Source organism: Camelina sativa, chromosome 3 (assembly GCF_030686135.1).
Source record: "Camelina sativa cultivar CO46 ecotype springtype chromosome 3, ASM3068613v1".
Taxonomy (NCBI): domain Eukaryota; kingdom Viridiplantae; phylum Streptophyta; class Magnoliopsida; order Brassicales; family Brassicaceae; genus Camelina; species Camelina sativa.
The window spans coordinates 13,660,976-13,680,994 of NC_141882.1; the positions used below are offsets into that span (position 1 = coordinate 13,660,976).

At 31.3% G+C, this 20,019-nt stretch overlaps 2 protein-coding genes and 1 pseudogene across 5 annotated transcripts; all 3 read left to right on the forward strand.

Annotated features, from left to right (window-relative positions):
- The first annotated feature begins 1,104 nt into the window (after positions 1-1,104).
- LOC104777144 (uncharacterized) lies at positions 1,105-3,560 on the forward strand. 4 transcript variants are annotated; one of them, XR_015592317.1, is made up of 6 exons: positions 1,105-1,432; positions 1,555-1,579; positions 1,691-2,079; positions 2,147-2,496; positions 2,603-3,077; positions 3,173-3,560. XR_015592317.1 is itself a non-coding variant. In XM_087504171.1 (4 exons), the coding sequence occupies exons 1-4, from the start codon at positions 1,360-1,362 to the stop codon at positions 2,617-2,619; spliced, it is 465 nt and encodes a 154-aa protein (XP_087360297.1). In that variant the 5' UTR covers positions 1,107-1,359; the 3' UTR covers positions 2,620-2,795. The 4 variants fall into 4 exon arrangements, 1 of the variants encoding a protein (XP_087360297.1); XR_015592318.1 differs by having other exon boundaries at positions 1,168-1,432; positions 1,555-1,587; XR_766223.2 differs by lacking the exon at positions 1,691-2,079 and having other exon boundaries at positions 1,168-1,432; positions 1,555-1,587.
- A 10,437-nt stretch (positions 3,561-13,997) lies between these two features.
- Positions 13,998-17,965, forward strand: LOC104777145 (UDP-N-acetylglucosamine diphosphorylase 1-like). The gene is made up of 15 exons (XM_010501355.3): positions 13,998-14,522; positions 14,618-14,672; positions 14,783-14,934; positions 15,595-15,634; positions 15,808-15,900; positions 16,002-16,114; positions 16,205-16,279; positions 16,371-16,410; positions 16,500-16,582; positions 16,672-16,749; positions 16,839-16,982; positions 17,080-17,147; positions 17,218-17,332; positions 17,411-17,567; positions 17,655-17,965. Exons 1-15 carry the CDS (start codon positions 14,304-14,306, stop codon positions 17,750-17,752), a joined length of 1,530 nt encoding a protein of 509 aa, XP_010499657.1. The 5' UTR covers positions 13,998-14,303; the 3' UTR covers positions 17,753-17,965.
- A 323-nt stretch (positions 17,966-18,288) lies between these two features.
- LOC104778988 (putative F-box protein At1g33020 pseudogene) lies at positions 18,289-19,636 on the forward strand (annotated as a pseudogene).
- The last annotated feature ends 383 nt before the right edge of the window (positions 19,637-20,019 follow it).

The window sequence follows — 20,019 nt, forward strand, 5'->3', positions numbered from 1 at the left end:
TCCAATTCCACTCCAAAAGTTTCTTGTCTTTTGCTACATTTTTTTATTCCTTTTATCATATTTTAATAAATAGCAATTTTAAAAAGGAGATTGAGTGGCCAAATTTTCTGAGGTTGACTTTTTGTTAATATTCATTATCATTTATATTTGACTCTTAATTTGTAGTCAATAACCAATCGATAGCACCATAACCCAAAATGGTCTTTTAATGAGGAAAAACATCAATGGGTGATTATAAAGTTTGGTTACATGAAAACTATATAAAATTTAGTTTAAGAGAAAGATTAGGCCAGCCATGCATGAAAGTGTTCTAGGCCCATTTATTTATTGGTGTTTGGTTCTTCAGAAGCCCATTCATGCATGCAGGTGCAACGATAGTTTTCATTTCCTTTGTTGGTAACGTATGAAAATGAAACAATCAAGATTTCAGGATGCTACGAAGTTTAAATTTTGCTTATCACAGATTTTTCTATACGGCAAGAAACAAAATCGGAAAAAAACCAGATTAATCCACGTGGGAATATCAACAAAATCTTATATATTTTTTTGTTTTTGTTTTTGTTTTGTTTTGTTTTTTTTTTTGTTTTTGATGTTGATCAACAAAACGGTATATCAAAACAACACAATTTAACGTCACATCAAACAACACAACAGAATGGATATTTTTATAAAGATGAGAAATTGTTTTTTTTTGTGTGATCAAAGATAGTAACATAAAGGAATCTCTTTTCGGTGTTAAGAAGATACTTATCTTAAAAAAAAAAAAAATTGAACATGTATATTCAAAGCACTTGAGTATATTTACATTCTTAAGTTTTCGTTTAATAAACGAATACCAGATGTGCGAGGATGAAGTCATCTAAATAGTAATATATTTCTTTATCCTACTATTAATCGTAAAACATTTTAACCAATTAACCTTAGTTTTGTAAGAAATTACAATCAAATGTTATTGGAGTTATGACTAAATAATTCATTTAAGTGAAGGGTAAAAATATAATTATGCATCTGTTGTAAATGGATAAACACGCGGATCTAAACGATCCGTTTATATTTTTTTTGGGATCGTTTTCATTAAATCATAACCGTTGATTCACTTTAATCATATCCATCCATTTAAAAAAAACAAAAAACCTAAAAAGAGTTTTTCTCTCTATGGTCTCTCTCGCCGTCTTCAAATTCTTATGCAGAGTTCATCACACAACAGCTCTTAATCAGCGAAATTAAACATGAATTCTCTCTCTGGTGGATTCATCGGGTTATTCGTTGCCTCTATTTTTCTTCTCAATCTCTTTGTTTCCTTCTAAACCCTAATCTCTCTTTGGATTCTACATCAAATCCAATTCTTCTGTTCAATTAATGTCAACGATGGCGGGTATACAAGGCTATGTCGAGGTCACCAACCAGAGATATGTCACCTTTCTTCTTCTGGGTAAGTTTTTTTTTTTAATGTATACTTTGTCATGCTTCATTATCTACCTTTTGAATTTGACATGACAATAATCACAGACTAAAATTGTTGGAGTCTCTCTGATTTAATTTTTGTGGTTGCAGGTAGTTATATCACGAGATCTAAGAGGTAAGGAGGTACTTCTTATCTTCTCTTTAAACAAATCTTTGAAAACTCCATCTTCATGGAGCTTTTGGAATCTCTCAATTCATTGTGCATTTGATTTTGGTTACTCATCAGAAATATGTAGTGAAAGAAGTTCAAGTTCTATATGGGAATTCAACAACTCCGAAGACATCTGTAACATCCGCGAACTAACATCCCGGTTTGGGGATGTGCATCGGTCGATGCAGATTCAGTTTTCTGCTTTTTGACTTAAGTTAAACGCTGCGTTTTTGGGCAAAGGGAAAAGGAAAACCCTTAAATCATTCTTTTGTCTCATTAGTTGACTTTGGCTGCTTTTGAGAGAAACAAAAGAGAGAAAGAGAGTTCTTGGTGTTTTTGACTGTTCTTGGTGATTTCTTGTAGTTGGAAACTGTTTCTGTAGAGATTTGTAGCTAGGATCGTTGTAGGAGCTTCCTAGGAGCGTTTTCTTCCTGTGTTTGGGTCAGATTTCTTCTGTAGCAAAGGTAATTGCATGACCATGGCTTATCTAAGCTGGAGATTCCTCTGATCTGTTTGTTTATGTGTTGTTAGGCTCGTTAGAATGTTATTTGAGGCGTTAGGAAGCTTTCTTGTGGCTTGGGATCGGGTCTTGTGGTTGCAGGAACGAAGATCCGGCGAGAAGCTTTGGAGAGAACGATGCTCGGCATGTGCATCGGTCGATGCACTTTGTGCGTCGGTCGATGCAAGTGCGAGAACGGCGCTGTTTGACCTAAGAGCATCGGTCGATGCCATGTGGAGACGTCGGTCGATGCAATTAGGTTTTCCGCGTGATGTCGAGCATATCATGCGTCAGTCGATGCAGTCCCCAGGTGGTGTCGGTCGATGCAAGTCTTGTGTCGGTCGATGCAAAGTCTGGTTTGTTTGTGGATTGTTGTTTGATGGTTAGTGTATCTCTACTGCTTGTGTGTATAGCCCAATAGATGGGAGGATTGCCTTACTGAGTGTTTATAAAATACTCATGCATTGCAATTTGTGTTTGTGATGCAGGTAAAGACAAAGTGTGATCGTGGAATCAAGGCAATGAAGAGGAAGATGTTGTCTAGCATTGCTAGGTTGCTAGAGTTGGTCATTAGAAACATTGCTAGGTTGCTGGTTTCATGTTTTCTGATGATTGGTTATTGGATTATTGTTATATTTGATTAATGGTTATTATTTATTGGATTTTTATTGGTATTGGTTATTCCGCTGTTGGTTGTGATTGTGGTTAGGTGGCTAGTGGATATGGGACCACTAGTTGTAATTATTATTATTTATTATTTAAAAAAAAACGGGTCATGTCGTTTCAACATCACGGAAGGTAAAAGAACTTGCTCCATATTTAAAAATTTTGGGTAAAAAACCAATGATCACAAACCTGTGTGTTTCTGAGGTTGTGAAGGGTCTGGGAAAGACCTTGGTTGGTGCATATCCAGGACGAGCAATGAGCTTCATCACCAAAAAAACGAACCTAGAGTCTACAACTGTAAGAAACAAAAAGATTGTATTTTTCTCTTAAGTTTCAGTTATATAAATGAATAGAATTTTAACAAAGTGAGTGGTAAATTTTGGGTTGTATAGGTGATCAGCTACCCAAGTAAGAAGATAGCTGTGTATTTTAAAACCTCAATCATATTCCGGTCAGACTAAAACAATGCGGATCTCGAGGGAAACGCAGGGGCTGGACTTTTACAATAATGGACAAAGCCTTTCAAATGCGGCTGTTCTCAACAATTGCAGAAGCTGTAAATGGTGATAGAGACGCTCTATGGTTCTCCTCAAGATATCGTCCAAGCTATACCCCAAGTTTAAAGCTCTCTCTTGCTATTTCTGTGTCCCATTCCCTAAGTTTTCAAACAAATCTTATAATCACTCCTGATAGAAACATTGACTCATATTAAACGATTGTGTGGGGGTTGTATAATTTAATCTTTAAAACGGCATCGTATAAAAGAGGACATTAAACGTACCCGTACAAACATATATATTTTTTAAAAAACTAAAAAAATGAATTTTAGTATTTATTCTTTTTTTTTTGTTCCTTTTCTTGATTATCAAGATTGGAGAGCAGCATTTTTATCCTATTACATTTTTATTCTATTACATTTTTATTCTGTGTAAAAATGTAATAGATGAATGAGATAGAAAATTTATTATATTTAAATGATAAATTTTTGAGGAATGATAGAATTTTTAAGTTACCAATTGAAGTCTTTTTATATATTTGTCGTCAAATATTTTATCACAGATTCGAATTACTATAGGGTAAATTGGTGAGCAAGCATAACTTAGTAACTATTTCCTAAATTTTCTCCATTTTTACCTAATAAATAGAGGAAATTTAGGTTTGATAATTAGTTTTGATTTTGATTTTCAATATTTTATTTATTATTTTTTGCTACTTATAAGAAAAAAATGTGTACTTGAGGAGGATTGCACAGTCGTTTGTATCCGGTTTCTCATACCACTGGACCATGATGCTGTTTTTATGGCCTCCTGGCCTAATTGACCCATGTAAAATTTTTCGGATCTTTGCATCCAATTCTATCGCTGTTTATTTTCAAACGGGTAAATATGTCTTATGGCTATTTTATTAATAATTTAAATTTTTAATTTTGAAAATTAATTTTAGAAACAAATTCGCATTTCATGGGATTTTGAAGATTTTGTAGTTAAGGAAATAAATATTAATTTATTCTTAGACACAATTTTCATATATTATGGGAATATGGGAATGAGGAATCATAGATTTTTCTTTTGACTAACAAACATTAATTAGATATTTTCAACCATATATTTTGAAAAAAATATAGATATGGATAGTGTCAACATATAAATATAAAATAAAAATATTCCTAAAATAAATCTTATAATTTTTGCAAATAACAGATTCGTATTAAAAAAGAAATATGACTACAATGAATTATTTTGAGCAAAACAAAGCAGCCGTTGATTTTCTACGTTTATGTAAAGAGACATCAAACCTAATAATTTATTTTTCCGCCTCTGATCTAAGATTAAAACTGAAGGACTGATTTAAGAATTCCATAGAACTCCAGGAATTCTTTTTGATGGTGCGAAGCGGTTGTAAAAAAAGGTTAACTATGTGACATGTAAAGAACTATTTTGAGACGAGTATTTTGAGAATTTTGGATATTTTTGAAAATATTTTGAGAGCTTTTGAAAATTATAATTTCTACTAACTATAAAAATTAAACATTCAAATGAAGAATACATGTATTTCGTCTAAATTTCTTAGGCAAAATTTATTAATAATATTATTATATGGGTAATTGTTTAAAAGAGAATTGTGATGGGACATAAAATTTCTAACGGGATGGTTCGGGATATGATGAAATGAGATGAGACCGTAAGAGATTTGATACCCTGTAACAAAATTACTTTAACATTTTAACCAAACATGAGCTATGCTTGATTATTATGGATGGATTGCAAAAAATTGTATATTTTGCAGCTGATGAAGATAATGATCATGTTTGTTTTTAGTATGGGTTGCAGTATTCGACATATATACCAAAATATTGACAACACCGTAAAAGAGTGGCTAACTATTTTTTCTGAAAAATACTAATATTATACAATTAAAGTTTTACTACCTAAAAGGGTTAATTATTTGACTGAATATATGTTTATGGCTGTTTTTGAAGTAATTTAATTTACTACTTAAGTACATATACTTAAACAAATAATAATTTAATTTTGAGAAAAATTTCAGTGTGTTTATGGTATTAAGACAAGAAAGAGTATATGTAAACTGAAACAGATAATTCAAATAGTGAAAATCAATATATTGAACAATTTTTTTTTTAAAAAAGGATATAAATTTTAGATAAAAGTACAAAATCAAAAAATATTGGTAAAAAAATTAAGTGTCAAGCTTTCACTAATTTGGATAAGAATTTATAATGCGACAGGTAATTAACCACTTTAGAACGGACACTTTGAAATTTTTGGTACTTTGTAAACATTTATATACTTTTTTAAAATTATAATTGTTTGGATAATTTCAACTAACAAAAAAGATGGATTGATACGAGACGAGACGTGACGAGATGGGATGAGACGAGACTAACTGAGACGGAGCGAGAGAAGATGGGTTGGGACATGAAGGGATGGGACGGGACGAGACGTGTTTCTCGTTCTAAAGTAAATACGTCGAAGTTTAAATTAGTTTAATTTATATGAAATAACACACATATGATATAACACCTGGGTTAATATTATTTTTAGTCATTTTACGAAATTAAAATTTATATGAAATATTTTGTCCCGTGCTATAGCACGAGTTATTATCTAGTATATTACTATTTAGGAAGATGTGACTACAAATTAACTAAACCATTCTCATCTTTATAATACTACGTACACGTTCGAATAATATTATATCAAATATAATTATCTTACACCTTCAAATTAAGACAGTTTTGTCGCTTTAGGACTACTTCAGATAAGATAACTTGGTCCATTTGGTCCATTTATTGTTCAAGGACCAGACAACTAATCAGGATGAAGTATGATGGCTTTTGGTCGATCTTATCAGCCATCCGTAAGTTTTCTATATACGAGATAGCGTGAACACTTCACTTAGTGCCAGGGTCCCAAGTAGATAGCCTTACTCGTCCAGTTGTGAATGTCTTTGTGTGTATTACCATTTTGAGAGACGACACAAAAGACTAAACACTACAAGAAAATAATTTTATTGAGACGTATTTTGAGACAAAAAATTTTACTCACAAATTTGTGACACTTTAAATACGATATTATGATTAAATTTATTTGTCACAAATTCATAGTATTTTCGTCACTATATTATGACGAAAAATATCAGTAACAAGAATTTGTCACAATTAGTGACGAATATGCTACAATAATATTAATCGTCACTCTTATGCCTACATTGTGACCAATATATTGTTTCAAATTAGTTATGAACTTATAACATATATGCAAGTCACAGTTTGTGACATTAAAATGAGTAAACATTAGTTATAAAATAGTATAAATTGTTATGTCATTTATACAAAGCCCATTAAATCAAATCTCTAACTCTAATTTAACAAGAATTATTTAAGAGATGATTAGGGTTTTATTCTTTATAATTTCGTGCCTCCTAAACCTAGAGAGAGAGAGTATACCATTTAAGAGAAAGAGAACAAGGAGCCACAATTGAGATTAAGGACAGATCTTACATGTCCTAGGAGATGGTGAAAAATCAGGGGTAAACAGACTTTTTTATAGACAAATTTTGGTGAGAAATTTCTCAACCCATAGATGTAATCTTTCTCCAAAGGATTTTGTAATCCTTTTTATAGATTAAAAGTTATACATGTGTTCTCAAACCTATTCTGCGCAGATCCGCAAATTAACATCAGTCATCTTGTGAAATCGTTTCCCACTGCTACAAAATTGAACCAGAAGCTGATCTACCCGCAGTTGGAAAGATCTGAGTATTATCTTTCCATAGAGCCTGAGATCGTTTCCATATGAGTTATAATATGAAAGTTATGGTCGAATATGTTGATCTGGTCGAATTTGTGATTTATTTTCTTTGTAAGAATAAAGATAGCTTATAATGTATATCTAATGTTTATTATTATAAAAAATTTGTATGATTATAAATTTTTAAAAAAATAATATTGTTTTGAGATTAATTTTTTAGTCATAATTTTTATCATATGCAATGAATTTTTTAGTAATAACTTGTGACCATTTGAAACTAAACTCTAATGACAAGATTGTACATTATGATAGTTACAAAATATCATGATTTTTGAGTGTTTATTAAATTTTTGCGAAATTTTTTTAATTATCATTTGTGACCATTTGAGACTATAGTTTCGTAATAATAAGATACATAATTAAAACGTTATTTTAAACACGAATTGTGACGATTTAAAGACGTATTGTTAGTCTGTAATTGAGACAGTTTTGTTACTTTTTGTGTCGTAATTATTGATGACAAAATGGTTACTATTATATTCGTTGCAACTCTTGTGACGTTTTTGTTACAAATAAAAAATTTGTGACCATTGTATTGCAACCATTAAAAAAACGTCACAAATTCGTAACAATGTTTATATTTTGACTAAATACTTTTGAAATATTTGCACTCTAACACATTTTTTTCAAAAGTATTTGCACTCTAACACACTTTCTACTTTTTGGACACTTTCTCTATGTCTATTAACTATCTTATCCTTTCATTATTACTCTATTTACAACAATGCCATCAAACTATAAATCTTCCTCTAGTTACCCAATTCACATGTTTCTTTTTCATTCTCTTCTCTCTCTTTTATTGTGTAAATAAATATATAATTTTTGTTAGTTGTAAAGTGTAGAGACAAAAATATATAATTTTTGTTAGAGAAAAGCAGAAAAATTTTCTAGATGAAATAAGCAAATGGTATATTATGTCATACAAATCATGAATATGTGGACATATTTAGATGGATAATTCTAGTTAACACTTGGTTGAGTTTTTTCAATAAAATATTTCTCTTAAGCTCAAAGGATTGAGGTGCCAGATTCCAAGTGTTTCTAGCACAAAAACCAGTAATATAATTTCCAAATATTTCTTTACCAGTTAAGAACAACATCAATAAATTTGGAAATTTATAAAGAATCTAATACAACAAGTCAAAATTTTGGCCTAATTTAAGGTCCAGGGTTTACAAGTTGGGGTAGGTCAGTTTCATGTTTTCTAGTAAAAAAATCTTCAAATTTGGCTACATTTGTTAAAACTACTATGAAATTAAATTTATGATTATAGTTTATGATCTAAAGTTTAGAATTTAGGGTTTAGGGTTTAGTATAAAATATAATGAATGGTTCCATGCTTAGGTTTTTAGGGGATATGATGAGGTTAAAATTGTTTGATAGTTAACAATGACTACTTCACCAAAACAAAAGTAGTTTTTCGTGGACGTGTATAACTTATTGTCCATGTGGACTTGATTTTATGTACATGAAAAATTAAAATCGTTTGATAGTTAACCATGACTACTTTATCAAACCACAAATTTTTTTAATTAATTAGGTATTCATATGTTTTTTTCTTCTGATCATCCAAAAATAAGTATCCATCTATGCATGTTAACTATCCACATAATAGTGAACACCATCAATGCATTTGAAAGTTATAAAGAATGTAATGTAAGAAGTCAAAAATTTGGCCTAATTTAAGGTTTAGGATTTACTGGGTAGGTCAATTTCATGTTTTCTAGTAAAAAATCTTCATATTTGGCTACATTTGTTAAAACGGCTATGAAATTAAATTTATGATTAAGGTTTAAAGATCTTCAGGTTAAAGTTTAGGATTTAGGCTTTAGGGTTTAGAATTTAGGGTTTAGGATTTAAGATTTAGGGTTTAGGGTTTAGGGTTTGAGGTTTAGTATAATGAATGGCTTCATACTTAGATTTTTAGGGGATATGATGAGGTTAAAATTATTTGATAATTAACAATGACTACTTCACCAAAACACAAGTAGTTTTTAGTGGACGTGTATAACTCATCCATGTGGACTTGATTTTATGGACATGAAAGATTAAAATCGATTGATAGTTAACCATGATTACTTTAGCAAACCACAAGTTGTTTGATTAATTAGGTATTCATATTGTTTTTTATCTGGTCATCCAAAATAAGTATCCATCTATACATGTTAACTATCCACATAATCGCGAACAATATCAATGAATTTGGAAATTTATAAAGAATGTAATGCAAGTAGTCAAAAATTTGGCCTAATTTAAGGTTCAGTGTTTACAGGTTGGGGTGGGTCAATTTCATGTTTTCTAATAAAAGATCTTCATATGTGGTTACATTTATTAAAATTGCTATGAAATTATATTTAAGATTATGATTATCATTATGATCTAAGGTTAAAGTTTATAATTTAGGATTTAGGCTTTAGGGTTTAGGGTTTAGGGTTTAGAGGTTTAGGGTTTAGGGTTTAGGGCTTAGGGCTTAGAGGTTTCTGGTTTAGAGTTTAGGATATGATATGATGAACAGTTTCATGCTTAGGTTTTTGGGGGATATGATGAGGTTAACATCGTTTGATAATTAACAATGACTACTTCACCAAAACATAAATAATTTTTGGTGGACGTGTATAACTCATCGTCCATGTGGACTTGATTTTAGAATAAGTATATTATCCACAAATAAGTATCCACATAATAAGACAACAAATATTCAACTATAATTGGATAATATGTATTATAATTATTCATTTTAAATATAGTAAAATAGATCTCAAAACGTAGAAAAAATAAAATTATAATGGATCATAAAAACAAAATCAAAAATATATGTCATAATAATTAAATAAAGTGATTAAAAAGAGAGTAGGAGAAAAAAAGTTAAGAATAGAAAAAAAAAATGTGATAGAAAATCTTGTTCATTGAATTTTAACTAATAGTTTCAATCCAATGGTTCTTCCTATTGGTAATACAAACAGCTTTTCTCTTCCTATTGCTTAAAATAGTCTAGAAATTATGTGAACAGTGGAAAAGTTGGCAAAAAAGTGTTCAATAGACAAAAAGTGTGTTAAATGAACATACTTTCATAAAAATGTGTTAGAGTGCAAATCTCCCAATTACTTTTTATTGTGACTAAATATTTCGTCTTAATAAAATTATTTTCTTGTAATGAAAAACCTTTACTAATACAAATGTTGGTTAATGAATCACCAAATATTAATTAGATAGACATTGAATGATTCTCCCAAACTAAATTACTCATAACTTTAAGTGATTCATCCAAGTTTTAGTGATTTTTTTTAACTATGTATATTTCTATTTGCATGAATTTTGTGTCAAAGATTACTTAGTTGATAAATTAATACTCCATATGTTTCAAAATAAGTGTCATTTCGATACATTCACACTAATTAAAATTTCTCTTATCTCATTAAAATTTAAATTAACTTTTGATATTCTTTTTATGGATTTTGAGCTTCAATGAAAATCTTTATACCAAAATATACATTGAAAATTTTAGCGATACTTAATTTGAAACATGCAAATAATCTTACTAAAACAACATTTGTTGTAAAACATAAAAATAATATAAAGAATATCTATGTTTTGCGTTCTAAATTATAATTATCTTATATTTTATATTTCATAATTTTAAATTATTATCTTTTAACTGTATTACTTAAAAGTTAAAAGTATTAGATACCACCTAGCTGTCTGAATTGCTTAGGCCTAAATTGCGACCGCCCGCCTAACTAAGTTTGATGTAACAATTGAATAATCAACTTACCAAATCTCTTAATTCTTGTCACCAGCTCTGAGTCTTTTGCTTACATTTTAATCCGAATTTTTCTAATAATTATATGAAGATTAGAAACAGAACCAATGATTAGTCGATTATAAGCCTATGACCAAATGAAATGATGGGCCAATGTTTCTTTTGTTTTTTTGGCGAACAATGATGGCCCAATATATAAATAAAAAACTTCAGAATGCTATTTAAATAAGGTATTTAAATAAGCACTGTAATCATTATTCTTTTAAATTATTAGCTTACTTTTGTTTAGCTGTCCTTGTTAACTGAAGTAATATTGGGTGCACTGTAGACTAGAGGCCCCAATTCCACTCATACTCGATTTATACCTTCCTCCAATTTCTCGAGATTGAACTAACGGTAAATTAATGAACTAAACATCACCTAAATTTTATAATATAAGAACAAAATCGATACAGTTTCGGGGTTTCTTTAATATTACAACATCACCTCATATATCATCGGTTTTACGGTTTTTAACCATGATATAAAGAATATTTTAGAGTCTTTTGATATGTTTTTAGGTTTTTTGTGAGTTTTTACAGACTTTCTAATATTTTGGCACAAATGAAGCAAAATGGAGTAATTTGAAACGTTTTGGAGTATTGAGACTGAAAAAATTAACTTGGAGGCGATCTAGGATGTTAGTGTCGATCGACACCAGTATTAGTGTTGCTTGACACCCTTTTGCCGACACACGAAAATACCCAAGTTTGAAGCTTTACAAAATGGTCTGAAGTCTTCCCTAATTGCAGCATTAGTCCCCGACGTATTTTAAGATATATATATATATATAATTTTTAGGTCTTAATAACCTTTAAAATTTATTTTCTGCAAATTTTTAAGAGAAAGAGATCTAGAGAGCTTTTAGAGAGACAAGTCAAGAACTCAGTCCTGTTGAGAGAAGTTTCTAAACTCTTTTGTTTTCTCTTTCGATTCTTTGATGATAATTATATTATTCATGATGATTGTTTCTTTCACCATGTCTGTGTAGATCTCTTGTTAGGTTCACGATTTTCATAGGGTTTTAATGGTTGATTCATCTTTGGTTGTTCTTCATATTAATTTTTGATTGATTACCTATAATTAATAACCTAGAAAAATAACTTGATATGAAAATATAATTAATTTCTTGATAAAACCTTTGATGAGCAAAATTATTTTTTACAAAGAGATTTGATTTTGTAATTTTGTGAACGATCTAAACTTGTTTTCAAAGTTGGTTTTTAACTTGAATTTTACAAAGAGATTTGAGAATTCTCAGGAAATTATGAGATATTAAATTAATTAAACTTAGATAATATTTGCAGTGAGAACTGATTTATTTTACAATAAGTTTATAGTTCAAGATTTGATTTTAATGAAATGAATCTTAATTTATTTGATTGATTTAATATTCCATAATTTCTTGAGAATTTTCCTAAACTTAGTGTTTTAATTCTTTGAATTTATTTAAGATTTTGCATTGCTATTTTCAATACAAATACTTTTGTTTAGTATAATAATAAAACATTTTAATTTATTATGTGATCTTGGTTTCTATAGATTCGACTCTCAAGTTCTACAACGGCAACACTGTTATTATTAACGCCATGAACAAAACCATATTTTAAACATTTGTTATTATTAGTGATTGGTTTAGTCCAAATTACTTAAAATAATAATACAAAATTCGTTATACTACTGTTTTCATTTACTTATGTTATGTACTTACTAGTAGTAAATACGTTTTATGGGGATTCTGATTTTTATAATTTTTGTTTCTTCTGTAGAAACTCATGAAACCAACCAGTCCGTATAACTTTTAGTCCATGACTTAGCCTTAGGATACGTAGGTATGGAACCGAATTTTAATAATTTTAGATATATATATATCTAGTAGTTTTATTAATTTCACGTCGTGTGACCATTATTAGTAATATTAATATCCTTCGACAATACATATGCATAATGCATGAAGATGCGATAGTATAAAAACTCCAACAACCCATAACATTGCACCGTAGTTCCATAAATACAACACAATTCCCCAAACAAAGAAACATATTTTCTTACATCACGCAATTGAAAGTTCCCGTTATACTATATATGTCGGTCACTCATATTTTAACAGAAAAAAAAAAAAAATTTAACAGAAAATGGGAAATTAATCCAACTTATATAAATCAAAGTTTCAAAATGAAAAAAAAAACTTATATACCCCTTATTGTCTATTTGAGATAAATTTTTTAAAATGACATTAAAAAAAAAATAAAAAAAAAGAACTCAACCTCATGTACTCCAATAATATTTTAGAGTAAATTGAAACTCTACCATACATATCAAAACTAGAAATCAAACTGTATTGGTTATAAGTAGTACTAGTAACCATTTACAGTTGTGCCTGTGTACATGGTGTCGTGCTTTTGTTGTAATTAATATAAAAAATGTATTTCTACTATTTCACAAAGAATATCATTTTACATTTTGAATGCATTTTTAACAATACATTTCTTAATTTTATCCTTAAATAACTATTAATCAGTTATTCAATAGGGATATATATATATTTTATAATTTAATGTTTTTTAATTATGTAAAATGTATCAAAATGACATTTTTTGTAAAACATAAAAAATATTAAAATTAATTTTTACAAAATTTGTTTAGTTTATTACACTTTTCTTCTACCAATCAGATTTTATTGTCGACAACACAGTGTAATTTCTCTTATGTTACTATAAACATTGTAAACCATTTAACGAAAACAAAATACAAATATCATTGTAAACATCAAAAATATTCGATTTTTAATTTGTTGTGGCTATAAAATCCTTGTGATATTAACATACAAAAACATTTACGGGTCGGTTTTAACAGTTACATAAATATATACTTCTCTATGAGGTTAGTAATAAAAACAGTATATATTTACAAATATGTGTTGAGATTTTTTTTTTTCCGGTGATTAAGATTGAGATCTAATCTGCTGTTAAAAAATAAGAAGAAATGGGATCTAAAATGAATAGTTTCATTCTTTTAATAATTCCACAAAAAAAAAAAAAAAAATCAAAACCCGCTAAACAAGCCAGAAGGGCATACATAGGCAACAAACTGTCGGGGAACTCTGACAGAGAGAAGAGAAATGCATGAGACTGGCAAAAATAAAAGAGAAGAGAGAGGGTAAAACAGTAATTTAAACAACTCACAGTTGTTGTTTTGTTACACGTTGATTGGTTTCGTTGATTCTTGTCTTCTTCGCCACTGTCTCCGACTCCTCTCGTGTTATATTATAAAGTCCCTTCCAAAAACAAAACACACACACACTTAAGCCAAACGTCACAAATCCAAAAATCCCAAAATTCGAATCGTTTTTTTTTTTTTCTAAGCCTCTTTGAAAGATCTATAGATAAGAGAATGAGAGAACCGTCGATGGAGAGAGAAAATGGAACAACATTAACGGAGACGACAACTACGACGGCCGTGACTTCTCCTCCTCTTCCTCCTCATATGACGGTTTCTTCACCGCGTCAAGCTTTAGTTGAGAGATTGAAAGATTATGGACAAGAAGATATTTTCTCTCTTTGGGATGAACTCTCACCTGACGAAAAAGATTTTCTCGTTAGAGATATTGAGGTTTTTAATTTCTTGATTTTCATTAATCTTTTTCAAGATTCGTAGTTTAGATTTTGGATCTCAGATTTGTCCTTTTTTTTCTTTTTTTAAATCAGAATTTGGATCTTCCAAGAATAGATCGGATCATCAGATGTTCACTTCACTCTCAAGGTTTTTATTTTATTTTATTTTATTTAGTAATCATCTGTTAATGTTATTTACTTCATCCTAATTACATGCATTGTTGTCATTTCAATTTATTTTTGATTCCGGTTAAATAGGTTTACCGGTGGCAGCCATAGAACCGGTACCTGAGAATTGGGTATCAACGGTAGATGGAAGAACAATGGAAGATAGAGAGAAATGGTGGAAGATGGGATTAAAAACTATCTATGAAGGCAAATTGGGTGTTGTTCTTTTATCTGGTGGACAGGTATAACTTTTAATTAATAATGTAGTTTTTTGTCTTTTAAGCTTTTAATTAGTTTTATAATTAAGTAGAGCTACTTAGAGGAGTAGTGCTAGTAAGATGATTCTCTTGTTGATGGTTGAGAATAGGTGTTGGTTTTGGAATAATAATGCTGCTACCTAACTTTAAAAGTTTTGAATTAATGGATGATGATACGACTTTAGTGTAGTCTTGTACTTTATATAATTGCTATATGGTTTTAAAACGGAAATAAAAGTTTTGTTAAGTAGGGTTTTTATTCTATTGGCAAAATAATAAGCATGATTAATTTCAAAATAGATCACTGTCGGTGGTGGTTGTGGTGCATTTTAATTATAATTTTTTTTTTGTTGAGTAAATTGTGATTTCTTCTAGGAGGAACCTTCTTGCTTAATTGTAAGGATGATGATCACGTGATCTCAAAAGATGCTTTTATAGGTTTCCGTAAATTTTTATTACTATATGTGTATATTCTAATTCTCAATTAGGATGCTCTGTTACGTGTAATGTAAGGAATGTTGCAAAAAACAATCTGATTTTAAAGATATGTGTTGCTTGATGATTACAAACATTGCAGTGTTACATTTAGTACATTTCCACAAGTGATCTGATAATGAACATGGTCTGGTTATGAAACTAATGTAGGGAACAAGGCTTGGAAGCTCAGATCCAAAAGGATGTTTCAGTGAGTACTTCTTTGTTTTATGTTTCCTCTGTTTAATCCTCTTTGTAGTCAAATTTAGAACAACTGTTTAGAGATCTTTGTCATTATCTTTTATTTGAATGCAATGTACTAAACCAAAGTCTCCCTGTTGCTTATATCTAGGGTTGCTTACAAATTAGTTATTTCCATTTCAGATATCGGACTTCCATCAGGGAAATCGCTCTTTCAGATTCAAGCAGAGAGAATCTTGTGTGTTCAAAGACTTGCTGCTCAAGTAGTGAGTGAAGGTGAGATTGAGACTCTCATGACTTCTGCTACATTCCAATGGATATGTTTACCCTTACACCAAATTTGACACTCTTTTTTCGCATAATATTTTTACGTTCAGGTCCAGTTCGTCCAGTTACAATACACTGGTATATTATGACTAGTCCATTTACTGATGAAGCCACACGAAAATATTTCTCGAGTCACAAGTACTTTGGTCTTGAGCCAGATCAAGTAAGATGCTTCTTAATTATTTGTATGAACTTTCTTTGATGCTGTTCCCTTTGTGTCTTAGACCAATCTTGATCAATACTTTTACTACAGATCAGTTTTTTCCAACAAGGTACTTTGCCTTGCGTTACAAAGGATGGAAAGTTTATCATGGAGACACCTTTCAGTGTATGTTCAATAAACAAAAATGAGTATCTTCAGTTCGTTTAATTTGTAAAGTAATTGGCGTAATAAGTTTAGTTACCTATCATTAACACAGCTAGCTAAAGCTCCAGATGGGAACGGTGGAGTCTATGCAGGTATGTTTACCAAATTTTTGTTCTGTTCTTTACCATCATACATATGTTCTTTTCAAACCGTTGCTGTTTCTGATCCGACATTTTTACAGCGCTAAAATGTTCAAGGTTATTAGAGGATATGGCTTCTAGGGGGATTAAATACGTGGATTGCTATGGTGTTGACAATGTCCTGGTTAGCTCTCTAGTGTAATCTTGAGTCTTGACATTGGCTTGTTTTCTGAACGTTTTTGTTGGTTATAATCTGGAATTTTTGGAACGCAGGTTCGAGTAGCTGATCCTACATTTCTTGGATACTTTATCGACAAAGGGGCTGCTTCGGCTGCAAAAGTTGTGCGGAAGGTATATAAGATCATACAATCTCACTGGTTCACAAAGATTTTTAAGATTAAAACTTCAATTTCTTTTATATTTCTATATGGAAAAAACAGGCATATCCTCAAGAGCAGGTTGGAGTATTTGTTAGAAGAGGCAAAGGCGGACCGTTGACAGTAGTTGAGTACAGTGAGCTTGATCAGTCTATGGCTTCCGCTATTAATCAACGAACAGGACGTCTTCAATATTGCTGGAGTAACGTAAAAATCCCTTTCTCTTCGTCTTCTTCCTATCCTCATGAATTCAGAATTAAGAAAAGCTTATGAAACGTTTTGTTTTTAATATCACCTTTGTCAGGTGTGCTTACACATGTTCACTTTAGATTTCCTTAACCAAGTCGCGACCGGCCTAGAAAAAGACAGCGTGTAAGCTCTCAAGAAATTACAATGGAATCCCGCAATCAAAATGTTATTAAATTGTTGTATTATTTGGCAGCTACCATTTGGCGGAGAAGAAGATACCATCCATGAATGGATACACAATGGGACTGAAACTAGAACAGTTCATTTTCGATTCCTTTCCATATGCTCCTTCAACGGCACTCTTTGAGGTATATAGTATTTAATTCATTGACATAAAACACTAACTAAAAAACAAATATTAAGATATTGAACTGAGCAATGTGTAGGTGTTGAGGGAAGAAGAGTTTGCACCAGTGAAGAACGTGAGCGGATCAAATTTCGATACACCGGAGAGTGCGAGGCTTTTGGTACTAAGGCTACACACACGTTGGGTTATAGCAGCTGGTGGATTTCTAACACATTCAGTGCCTCTATATGCAACTGGTAACTCTAAAAAAAAATCTTCTCTCATTACAGTGTTTTTATTTATTTATTTTTCTCATATGCACATATACATCAAATAAATGTTAGGTGTTGAGGTTTCACCATTGTGCTCATACGCCGGAGAAAATCTTGAAGCTATCTGTCGAGGAAGAACGTTTCATGCACCTTGTGAAATTTCCCTCTAATAATGTTTTTGTTTTGTCTTGGGGTTACTAAAATGTTTTCTTCTTTTTCATTTGCTTTTTTGTTTTCCGGCTGTGGTTTATATATAAACTTACTATCTTCCCATGAGATATAGAGAGAGAGAGAGAGAAAGAGAGAGAGAGAGAGACAAAGAGGTCTTGGCGTTTTGTATCCATTGTAACATATCTTATAAATTTTTCTGTTGTTTTTTTTAATCTTTTAGGTATAGTTTTGGAGATGAGTCTCCAACCAATATAAGTTAATTTATTCCAATTGTAGAAACTAGTTTTTGATGATTTGTAATTGAACCTAAATATTAAAAAGAAAGAACGTAGATGATAATAAACACCCATCAAGAGATTGCCAATTTGGTATTTGTGCACGACCCGCACAATGTGGCAAAGGCAAATGATGCTGATCGGTTTAATGCTTAAAAATCAAAATCAAACTGAGTAAACCAAAGCAAACCAATAGATGCCCTAGGTCCCGAACTCTATATAATGGAGTGTCTCCGTCTGATCAGCAAAATACAACGATCATGAATAGTGAAAAAACTATTGATTCAATCCCAATCGATCTCTTATACGAGATCTTCTCGAGATTGCCTACAAAGTTAGTCGGGAGGTGTCGTTGCGTTTCAAAGCAATGGGCGTCTATACTTGGCCGTCAAGATTTCACCCAGCTGTTCCTGACCAGGTCTTCGACTCGTCCACGTCTCTTATTCGCCTCCGAACGAGCCAACGATGAATGGCTCTTCTACTCGTCGCCTCACCCTCAGAATACATATGAGAAGTCTATCGTAGTATCCGTCGATTTTCATACCAAGTTCCATCGAAGCAGAAGTGATTGTATCTATGCCTCTGGTTTATTCTATTTTTCAGATGTGCAGATCTCAAAACAGAAGGTGAGGATTCAGTGCCTGTGATATGTAACCCACTCACGGGACGGTATGCCATCTTACCTAAACGTCTGAGAACGGACATCCAGCCGATCAGCTTTTTTGGGTTTGATCCAGTTGACAAGCAATACAAGGTATTACTCATGAACGGTATCCTTAATAAAGAAACGGTTCATCATATCCTGACATTAGGAACTGGAATAATGAGGTGGAGGAAGATCCAGTGTCCCTTTACCCATAAGCCTTATGGTGAAGGGATATGCATCAATGGGGTTTTGTATTGCTTAGCTCGTCCAATTGATGAAAGTTCTGATGTTATTGTTTGCTTTGATGTTAGGTCTGAGAAATTTAAGTATACTAGAGCACCATCCTTTGATCAGTTGATAAACTATAAAGGTAAATTAGGTGGGATTATAATGAAGTATGAACATGATAATAATTATTATAAATGGCGTACCCGTGAGTTATGTATGTGGGTTCTAGAAGATGTCGAGAAACAAGAATGGTCGGAATGTGTCTTCCGTTTTCCGGATGATGGATTCTGCGAACATCTTTCCGTTGTTGGGATAACTGCTACAAGTGAAATTGTTTTGTGGGAGAGCTGGTCGTCATATAAGTCTTCTGTTATCTACTTCAGTCCCGAGAGGAACACTTTTCAAAAAGTTATCTTCAAAGGTGGTGGACCTAATTGTGGTATTGTTTATGCCTTTGTAGACCATATAGATGATCTTAGTGTTATCGATACAAAGCAACTCAAGTCAAGCATCTATGATCTTAGGACCTCAGAAGCGTTTAAGAGCATTAACAAATTTGATGCTTTGTGTCATTTAGATGATGATTTATAATACACATGTGTCAAATCGTGATTACTTTCCTTGCTCCTCAAGTCAGCTAGAAATGCTCTCGTTTTGATACAAGTTGTATTCTCTCTAGCTATGTAAACATTAATTTATCACAGAAATTCTTAAGAAACCAAGTTTTTATTCGAGTAAGATGGCTGAAATCGTCTGTATATAACTCTCTCTATCTTGCCTGCGAGTGTGGCACTTTTCATTTACAGGTTTCGTGTGAGCTTTATTACTCTTGTGTTTTTTTTATGGTTAGCATTTTGGTCTCGGGTAATTGTGTTACACGTTACTTGGGAGTAAACTAATGTGTTATCAAATTAAGATTCTATACTATTCGTGAAGCTTATAGCTATATTATACCGTTTTTTTTCGCCTTGAGTATCCTCAAGGTTTTTGATTTTCCTTTCAGGATTTCAAGAACTTTAGCTGTATAACTTGGAGCTACAACAAATTTCATAGAACATTCTTGTTTATCTATCTGCTGGACTCCCGAACTCTTGGATACCCCTTGCTTAAATATCCA